General features: G+C 37.7%; 1 protein-coding gene across 1 annotated transcript; it reads right to left on the bottom strand.

Annotated features, from left to right (window-relative positions):
* Nucleotides 1-3,724: 3,724 nt before the first annotated feature.
* Nucleotides 3,725-5,002, bottom strand: LOC128735402 (ornithine decarboxylase 1-like). Its single transcript, XM_053829887.1, has 2 exons — nt 3,822-5,002; nt 3,725-3,764 (listed from the first exon to the last, which is right to left on the bottom strand). Exons 1-2 carry the CDS (start codon nt 5,000-5,002, stop codon nt 3,725-3,727), a joined length of 1,221 nt encoding a protein of 406 aa, XP_053685862.1.
* Nucleotides 5,003-10,880: the final 5,878 nt, after the last annotated feature.

The following is a 10,880-nucleotide window of genomic DNA, read 5'->3' as shown; positions in this document are numbered from 1 at the left end:
TAAAAGCCCTTTGTGCGGCTAATTATAAATCTAAAGCAGTCATCGCCTGCCACACCCAATTAGAAGAACTAAGCATTCTAAATGCCGTTCATCTGGTTTGGGTTCCTGGCCATTCTAGTATAACCGGAAATGAATGGGCTGATGAACTAGCGAGATCTGGAGCAGAAAAGTCGGTTTTCGGACCGGAACCTGCTTTACCAATTGCGGCATGTTAGATAAAACAAAAGATTCGATCTTGGGTTTCATCTGAACATGTACGTTATTGGGAAAATCTTGAAACTTGTCGTCAAACGAAAAGTTTCATTGTTAAGCCTTGTGAGAAAGTTGCGAAATTTCTTTTATAACACTCAAAGGTAAATTGCAGTATTCTTGTCAGATCACTGACTGGTCACTGCAGACTAAATTATCATAGCGAGCTGAATCGTTTCATTGTAATTTATGTGAATCCGACTACGGTACACCATATCACGTAATTTGCAACTGTCCTGCAGTAGCACAATTGCGTCATAGGATCTTTGGATTCTACGTCTTAAATGAATCGGATTTTAGGAAACTAAAATTACGAGACATTTTGATGTTTCTTACCGAAAGCGGTATTGAGCTATAAGCTCTTATTTATCATGAGTATACTTTTGATAAGTTAACTACCAAGGATTGCAGTATCCCCTCGGAGGTACAAAAATCTCTCGGTATGTATATGTTTGTGTTTGTCCAAATTCCTCATCCACCTTCCTATTCCTCCTGTTTTCCTTCCCGTCCTCACCAGGTAAATGATGACACGGGCAAGATGGGCAAGGCACAAATCTTCCACATGATTGTGAGGAACGTGCTGCTCGAGCCAAAGATGCTGATTCCACCATACAGGCACGTTCGGCCTACCGGAAATTTAAATAACACCACACCACAATAGTGTCGTATGCCGAACTAAGCCGTAGTAACCTCATCCTTTCTCGCGACCATAACTCAAAGTTAAAAGCGTTTTATTAATACCAAAATGCACTCATTCAGTAAATGTTATCGAACTAATTGGTATGGAAATCTTGGCCAAACTCGTGTTTTTAGTGTTTGACCTGGAAATGCGGTGGTGGTGGTGTCCAGCGCCTCTATGGTTCAAAGGTACACGGATACCAGCGAGCTACACGCCCTGGCGGGTGTTGTGGGTTCATATCTGGTTATAATCTCTGATTATAGCTTGGTTCGACCCAAGCACCTTCCAGCATTGGACAAAAGGTAGGAGTCACAACGACAGCTTGTTAAGCGTAGCTACCTATTATCATATTATTATTATAAAGAAAAAGGGTAATGGAAAGAGATAGATAGATAGATTGAGAGCTAGAGAGAGAGAATGCAGACAGACAGGGAGAGATATTTAAAACATTTGCAGTTGCAAATATTTTTGAGGGTATAAGAACCCCTATTTTTTGCCACTTTTTTCGATAACGCGAAACACGTCGGGTTTTTTGCATTCTAAATATTGAACTTGAAAGTAATATTAAAAATTTTGATTTCATATGGAAACCTTCTCCACCCTCACCTACGGCTCCTGGAAGATGATCATTCAGAAAAAACGTCAAATGCGGTACCATGGACTGGCGTTCAAGGGAATATCCGAAATGGAAAATTCCAAAACGACATGAAACTATGTTAAATTATCTCGTGTTTGATCCATCCTTTTTTTTTTATTCAAACGCATAACAAAATGACGGACATTCAAATATAAAAATCAGTTTTTTAATCGAAAAAATTGACTTTAAACTTTTTTAAAAAATACAAAAATTACAATATCCAAAACAGGATGGGTCAAACACTAGATAATTTTTTAAGCTTTTACACAAAAAAAAATCATGAGAATTGCTTGAGTCGTTCTTGAGATATCTATGGTACCGAATTTCAAAACCTGGTTTCGAGAAAAACGCATTTCCTCGTGCATTCCACGTTATCATCACTCTCAACAAACATCTTATGTCAATAGAACATTGTTATATAGCAAATCTGCTGTGTCCGACACACCGTTGTGTTGAGACCACACTGTTTTCTGAACATCTGTACAGGTTCAAGGTTAGGTGTGTTCGTCCGGAATGACCAATGCTTCGTTCACTACGCCACGTGCCACCTCATGAACAAAATTTTTCTACCTCTGTTCCTGAGTGCTCGAGTAACAAAAAATTAGCAGTTTTAGTCAAATCCTCCTATTTTCTTTTGCTTATATCTCTGGAAATATTAGGTTTAGGAAGACAATAGTGTCCTGTTTCGAAAGGAAATTGCCCAAAGAATTCGAATTATTTTTCCTAACCGTGGACACCATTTATGACGAGGTGATTCCCTTGGTGATTCCGTTTAGTTGACGCAAATCAGTTTGCTTACAAGCTTGCATGCAAACTGACCAATGAAGTAAACCAAAGGGATGTTCTCTCTGGCGCAATAGACACATTCCAGCGTTACGGGACACCATCTCTTACTCTGCAGATCGGTTCCTGTTTCATTAAATCCCTGGCATTCTAGTGGAAGATAAAGTACTTTTTAAACAGCTTTTTACAAGATATTTGCAAAAAAAAAAATTGCGAAACAAGAGGCGATTCACACGGTAAAAATGGGTGCTAATTGTGTCCCGTAACGCTGGAACGTGTCAATAGTAGTATGTGGCAGAATTTTTCAGTAGATATTACCATTAATCAATACCATTTAATAGGGTAACCAACGTATTTTGGACCCCCATCAGCAGCTGTACATCATTTGGACACTTACACAATAAAATTAAATTGAAGTGTCCAAATTATGTACAGCTGCTGATGGGGTCTAAATTAGGTTGGTTGCCCTAGGTGTGTCATTTTTGATTTCACATAGAACAGTTTTTAGAAAAATTTCTAGGCAAAATATGGAAAAACTCTCGTATTGTAATCTTCAAAATTATACTACACACAACATTACACAGTGTCTATTAAAATGTTTAGGTATAAAAATTTTTTCGATTAATTGAAATGCCTTCTAGTAACAGTTTCAGAATTGAAATTCAAATCAGAAAATCAGTTATGTTGACTTTGCGAATGGAATCGGGGTTTCTGAAATAAACTATTCTCAAACTGCTTTTAACCTGGAAGTTAAATAAAAAGAAAACTTATCCAATTTAATTCTACTATGTATCATACATAGTAGAATTAAATTGAATAAGTTTTCTTTTTATTTAATTTCCAGGTTTCGTATTCCACTAAGACGCTCCAAAAACTTCAGTGCTCTTAAGCTGCAAGTGCAAAGTTAGCAGAACATAAGTTGTACAATACGGTTTAATGATGCTCAATTGGTGCTAATAAATACCGACGAATTTAATGCTCCATTGTTTCATAAGAAAAAACAATGTTCTACTAGCTTAAGATAAAGTTATAAGCGCAATGTCCGGAAATGGTACTTCCGATGCATAAAAAGCTTATGACCAGATTATGAAAATAATTGAATGTTCTATAAATTGTCTACAGAAAACATAGCTTTGATATCTAAAATGGACTTTTCCACGAGAATTTTGAAGAACGACGATTCAAAATGATATCATGATAGACTTGCTAATTTTTAAGAAAGATTTCGATGTCAAAATTATTATGTTGTTGTAAGGCTTCCCCGAATATGCTGAAATGTCATCCTTAACATATCAGAGTTAATTTTGTTTAATTTTAGTAGCATGTTGACCAGAGTACGTAGAATTTATTATAATGTATGTTCTATTGATTCAGTGTCATCGACTTGCAGTCTCGGGTGCATTTTTCAGTGCTTTCCTGTGAATTAAACATATTAGAATATAGACCAAAGCAAAAAATCAAACCGTCACTTACCATGTACTCTGACTGACATATACTTCAACTCTTGGCAGCGGAAATCCATTGAACTGCGAAGCAATAACAATTGAGTATGCACCTGCATTTTCAAACAGGATGAAATCTCCGATGTCTAGCTCTGGCAGTGGAATATCCTTGCAGAACACGTCAAGTCCATCGCACGACGGGCCCCATATCCAGGACTGGAGCTTAGTGCTAGGATTAGGTTTCCAAATAACAGGATAAACCGGTTGCGCTTCGTGACCAGCCGAGTAAAAGGAACCAAAAATACCATCATTAATATAATAGTACATCAATTCTTTTCCTTCTTCATCGCTCAACATTCTTTTTGCCAGTACATGGGTAATGATTGTAACGGCTGAAGCTGCATAGTATCGTCCAGGTTCTGCGATGAACGTCACATGTTCGTCTTGGGAGAAATGTTTGTCGATAGCTCGATTGATGTGTTCTGCGTACGGATCGATCGGCAAATGCTTTGCTCCGGGGAAACCTCCTCCAATGTCTAGCAAGGTAAAATCATACCCAATACACTTGGCTGAATCAAATATTTTCTTTGCAACTTCTATTGCTGCTTCAAAGCAGCAATAGTCCTTGGTACCGGATCCGATATGAAAGCTTAATCCTATCACATTCAATTCAAGCTCTTTTGCGTACCTTAACAAATCCAACGCCTCCGAACCAGGGTCACAACCAAATTTCTTTCCCAACTGCGCGAAGACTTGATCAGAATCATACCGGAAACGTAATACTAGATGCGCCTCCGGATAGTGACTTTTTATTTTGTCCAGCTCATGCTTACCATCGAACGTCATAAGTTTGATTCCATGCTTTTTCGCATGTAGAAGCGCCGCAATCGGTTTCGCCGGTTGCGCGAAGATGATCCTATCTGGACTGACTCCAGCCGCGAGCACCTTATCGATTTCTCCCTTACTGGCGCAGTCAAAGCCAGTTCCAAGCGTTGCCAGTGTTTGAACAAGCGCCGGGTTATCGTTACTTTTGATAGCGTAGAACGGTTTCACCTGAGGAAGCTGCTGCATCCAGTGTCGGTGTTTTTCCACGACATCATCCAAGTATAGCACGTGTATCGGTTCCTCGGTGGGGCCTTCTTCCACGATTCGACCGATGGCATCCTGCAGCGAGATGTTGTCGGCGAGTATGCTGATCTCGGCACTTTCCATCTGGTACAAACGAGTAACTGTTAGTAACAGCACGAGTCGATCTGACGGGCTATTTAAAATGCAGCGTGAGCGGTTATCGACTGTGGAGTGTATTGTGTAGAGGAATATGTGAATGCCCGATGAGTTGGAACGGTGTATTCGAGTGTGTCTGTACCTGTACATTAGGGCACTAGCAAAAATAAGTATTTGGACTTGAAAAAATCCGTAGAAAAAAAGCACATAAAAATTATTTCGCGTGGAAGTTGGGTTTTGTTTTGTGCTCGAAATTGAGCTATCAGGTCTTCAACCATCATAAACTAAATTTCGATTTTTTCAAGGAAGCTACTCACTTTTCAAAACTTAAAAGAAACTTTTTGCATTATACAGTCATTGGCACCCTAGCTACCGTTCAGATTCCGATAGTAATTCGCAATCAATTTCTTTTGCGAGCTGTGACATATTCAAGGCCTAGCGCCTTGTATTTTAAGACGATAAAGAGTTTGTAAGTCCCAAAAAATGTTTTGTCAAATCCTTACTGATTGTCTGTTTTAAAATTAAAACAGATTGCCATTGAAAGCTGCGCTTCATTATTGATTGAAATCTATTTTGGTTTTAATCAGTAACAATAGTCGGCAGTTGACATCTCAAAAAAAAAGTTTGACCTCAATTATTTATGTTCATTAGTTCGCAAACGGTATTATACTGCAGGTCAAGACAGTAATATAGATAGGTTATCTAGCAAAATTATTGTTATCGTTATATACTGCGTGTCAGTTGCACTGTTATCTACGTTGCAATTGTGAATGATTCACAGAGACATTAACTGTGCATGTACTGATCTAACGTCGAGTCGAAATTCGCGAAACTTAAGATAGGCTCTAAAACACGTTTCTCTTTTACTGTACCTACGTCATGTTCAGTAGCCATTATTACTTACAATTGGCCATATCTTGGTTGTTTTGCAACGATTTTCCGTCTATTTTCACCAATCGACTAGAAACGAATTCAGAGCGCGAAAGAAAACGGGACTAAAACTAGACAAACGGTATAGAAACAAGGAAAAACACGAGAGGGAAAAAGAATAAAACCTGGCATGAAAGATGGAAAAACGTGACAGAATGGGAGGAAAAACGGGACATAAAAAAAGAAATAAAAGTGAAAAATAAGAAAACAAAAGGTCAACAATGCAAAAAACGAAGAGGCTTAATAGGCAAAAAAGAGGAACGGAAGAGAAAACTAATAAAAATGAGAAAAAAGAAGCAAAACATAAAGAAAACGAAGAGAATAAAAGGAAATATGAGGATAAACCGGGCATGAAATGAGAAAATAGGGATAGAAAACGATGCAAACAAAAAGAGAAAATACGGGAGCAGGATAACGAAGAAACGAGAAGAGAAAGGAAGTGTTTCACAGTGGACTGTGGGAATCGACAAAAAATTAAATTGTATTATTCTTTTATACACCTTACAGTAAGTACATGTCTTCTCTATTTTTAACTATTAAAACTTACCTTCACTGAATTTAACTTTTCTTACTTTCGTTAACTGATATAAACCTGGGGTAGGCAATTTAATAGTGAATAGAATCTTACTGAACTGTCTCTCCTTTTATACTTTTATGCGTTGTCCCTACTTGCGTATGGAAGATTCCACTCGCATCACGTGATCGATCGCCCACACCAATTCCGTGGGTCTGCTATTTGCTACCTGCGATTGTCGATATTGTTCCTGTTCTCTTTGTCATTGTCGCTGTCAGCTCGAGTAGGAAGAAAGTGCTATAAAAAATGAAAACGGAAAACAAAAAGGATAAAATTACAAAGAAAGCAGAGTATTACCCAATGGAAGAAAAGCAGGACATATTAAGAGGGAGGATGGAGCAGACGAAAACGATAAATGGGATAGATAAGGTAAAAAGCAAAAAAAACTAAAACCGGGATCGAAAAAAAGAATGTATTCGGAACAGGTCACTAAAAGACGAAAAACGAGACAGATGAATAGGGTGAAACAGGGCGCAAGAAAATAAAATAAAAAAGACTGAGAAACAGAAAACAGTGGGCAGAAAAAGGAAAACGAGAGAGAAAGAAACAAGAACAGCAAATGAACAAACACCAAGAGAAACCAAAAGGTAATAGAATAGTCAACCGAAGGAGGCTACGAAGAAAACGGGAGAAAGAGATTAAACGGGATATTAAAGGAAAAATAGTGGAACGGTGAAAGAAAAGAAAACCAGGACAAAAATGGACCAAAGAAAAAGGTAAAATGGAAGAGGAAGAGACTTGAAACGGGAAAACTGAATGGTAAAGGGACAAGTAAGCTAAAAAATGAGAAAACGTGGCAGAAAAGATTGAAAGACAAGGTATCCGAAGATGAAAAACGAGAAGGAGACAAAAGAGTTGGAAAGAGACGAAAAGTGGGAAGCAAAAAAGAGAAAAACAGAAGAAATAGGACGGAAAACGGGGAAGAAAACAACAAAAAACAAATGAAATGTGAAGAAAAACAGGACTGAAAATAAGAAAAAACGGAACAAAAAACGAAGAAACACACAATGAAACAGAGAACACTGAACAGAAAAAAGGAAAACGAGAGAAACAAAGGAAAAATTGAAGCAAAATTAGAAACAAGAGAACGGTACAGCAAAAGCGAATAAACGGAACAAAAAGTAAAGAAATGAGACTGGAAAAGAGAAAAAATGGAACAGAAAAGAAATAAAACTTGTGAGAGAATAAGATGAAAAATGCAAATTTAATTTCCAGTTAATCTTTTTGTTTAATTTCTAGTCCAATTTCAATTTTGATTTCAAATCCAATTGAACCCGAAAGTCTGGTCTGGAATTTTCAACTTTATCGGCCGATATTTTCGTGATAAATAATAAGGCCTATACAAATTTGAAAAAACGTTTATGTCCTGGTCTCAAAATATTGTTGAAGGGGGGTCAAGGAAAAAATAGTAACTCAAAGCTCCAATAGCTATACAAAAGAGAAGAATATTTTTCCATATTATAAATAATCTAATACAAAACTTTTGTTCAGTACTTGAATTTTAGTTCAAAGTAGCACATAAAGTAGGCATTCTGGTAGAAATGAACCAGCTTGAAAATAGTGGAGTGCCGCAGATCACCTGAGAAAGCTACAAACGTATAACTTGACCTTCATTTAAATTTTGCTTTCAACACGCGTGTCACTCGGTTACTTACCTTGTATTTTAAAATAATCCAAATCCGTGGTTTTCATGGCTATTCTAGATTTATATAAGAAAAAAGGCTTTTCTTTTCAGGGGGCTAAAGGAGAAGACCGATAAGAGGGGAGGGACGTCCAAGCAAGGAAAAAATGTTTTATTTGAGTGAGATCGGGTACTCAGCTAGTTTGAACATAATTTCAAAAATTAATAGAATTTTCTCTGAAGTGGTTTTTAGTTAAATTAAAAGTTGTTAAACCTTATCGTATTATCAAAATACTGCGCACGGCATTATGGGAGACCTAAACTTGCTAGACTCTAGGTAGAGAAATATTAACTTAGGAACCGCAATATTTATGGCTGACCTGTGCGTCAAACAGTTCTAGACACAGTATTCTGGGGGGATTTTTATTGTTGCTAACCTAGGAAGTTCCCGCTTTCCTAATTGGCAATACAAGGCGTATGCTTTTTTCGAGGCTTTCAAATTAATTATTTCTATCTAATCTATAAATATTAAGCACCCTAAAAACCCCTGCTGTTATATGCTTTCGATTTACATTTTATTGGAATATGGATGGTTCTGTTGAAACATTGCATCTGAACTGAAATCTGTGTTTTCTCTATACTTGGCTTTGATCATTGGTTTGTCATTTAATTAGGGTAACGACACCAGAAATCGCTACTTTTGCAGACAGCAAACAAGAAAACCGATATTCATTCCCATATAGCTCCATATCGATGAAAATTGTTTAGCCTATATTAATGATTGGTTATTAGATACCCTGATGGAAGCTCAAATGACGTGATGCAAGAAAATTGACCCAACCAGCAATTTGGTAAGTCGAATGTGACGAATGTGAAAGTGACTATAAAATGATTCCGGAATGCGCAGCAAGTACTCAGTCATTCTTCATGGTGCAAATCCGTAAACTCGACCGTCAAGTCGTCACGTCCGATCAGTCACGCGTCCCGAATACCCATGGTCACCTCTGTTCGTCGCTTTACCCTTTTACCACCGCCTCACCGTGGGATTAAATCCAAATCTAGGTGGACAAAAGTAACTACGCTAAAACCGTTAGTCCTAGGTCGATAGTATCTTCGAAGTAATTTTTTTATTTTAACTTCCGCATTTCTTGGTGTACCGTGAATGTACCATATTCTGCGCAGTTAAGACATTTTTATAATTCTTCCACTATTCTAAGTATTCTAGATTTAAATTAACATCGTGGATAGCGCCAACGTGTAGTGCTACGGTCTATAATATTTTGTAAAAAATATTGATATTAAAAGGCGACCAACAATTGAGTATATTTTTGGTTTTGTAAACTTATCCACGGTGCCTAATTCTGCGCACATTCATGCCCATGTTCCTAATTCTGCGCATGTTTGCTCCTAATTCTGCGCACCCAAAAAGTGAAAATAAATACTTCTGCCGTGCTGTTTATGTCTTTATACGCTGAATGGCATGAATATTGTGGCAAATGAATATTGTTATCATTTTGATTGCCTCATCTATACCTATAAAGAAGGATTTCTGTCTGTCTGTCCGTATGTTCCTTATAGAATCGAAAACTACTGAACCAATCGGCATGAAAATATGCATGTAGAGGTTTTTTGGGGCCAGGAAAGGTTTTAGTGATGGTTAGAAACCCCTCCCCCCACTAAGAGGGGGGCTCCCATACAAATGAAACACAAATTTCTGCATAACTCGACAACTAATCAAGCAAATAGAACAAAATTTGGCATGTGGGTGTTTTCGGTGACAAGAATTTATTCCATGGTAAATTGAGACCCCTCCCCTCTTTATAAGGGGAATTATAACTCCTCTCCTCTTTAAAAGGGGGGGCTTCCATACAAATTTCCTCATAACTCGAGAACTAATCAAGCAAATGGAACCAAATTTGGCATGTGAAGGTTTTCGAGGGCAAGAATATTTTCTATAGTAAATTAGCCTCCCCAGTTTAAGAGGGGGGGCTCCTGTAGCAAAGAAACACAATTTTCCTCATAACTCGAGAAGTAATTAAGCAAATGGAACCAAATTTGGCACGTGGGTGTTTTTGGAGACAAAATTTTTATGATGAATTGGGACCCCTCCCCGTTTTAGGAGGGGGGGATCCTATACACATAAAATACAAATTTCCTCATAACTGAAGAACTAATCAAGCAAATGGAACAAAATTTGGCATATGAAAGTTTTCGAGGGCAAGAATATTTTCTATGGTGAATAAGGACCCCTCCCCACTTTAAGAGGGGGGGCTCCTATACAAACGAAATACAAATTTCCTCATAACTCGAGAACTAATCAAGCAAATGGAACAAAATTTGGCACGTGGGTGTTTTTGGAGACAAAATTTTTTTCTATGATGAATTGGGACCCCTCCCCACTTTAGGAAGGGGGGCTCCTATACAAATGAAATGCAAATTTCCTCATAACTCGAGAATTAATCAAGCAAATGGAACCAAATTTGGCATGTGAAAGTTTTCTAGGGCATGAATATTTTCTATGGTGAATTAGAACCCCTCCCCACTCTAAGAGGGGGGGCACCTATACAAACGAAATACAAATTTCCTCATAACTCGAGAATTAATCAAGCAAATGGAACCAAATTTGGCATATGAAAGTTTTCGAGGGCAAGAATATTTTCTATGGTGAATAAGGACCCCTCCTCACTTTAAGAGGGGGGGCTCCTATACAAATGAAATACAAATTTCCTCATAACTCGAGA

This window comes from Sabethes cyaneus, chromosome 2, assembly GCF_943734655.1.
Source record: "Sabethes cyaneus chromosome 2, idSabCyanKW18_F2, whole genome shotgun sequence".
In the NCBI taxonomy this organism is placed as follows: Eukaryota; Metazoa; Arthropoda; class Insecta; order Diptera; family Culicidae; genus Sabethes; species Sabethes cyaneus.
Note: the sequence above shows the minus strand (reverse complement) of the source record. Positions and strands in the feature narration are given on the sequence as shown.

Coding starts and splice junctions, on each gene's coding strand:
- LOC128735402 (XM_053829887.1), bottom strand. CDS start 5,002: ATGGAAAGTGCCGAGATCAGCATACTCGCCGACAACATCTCGCTGCAG. Junction 3,765..3,821: donor TATGTCAGTCAGAGTACATG/GTAAGTGACGGT, acceptor TTTAATTCACAG/GAAAGCACTGAAAAATGCAC.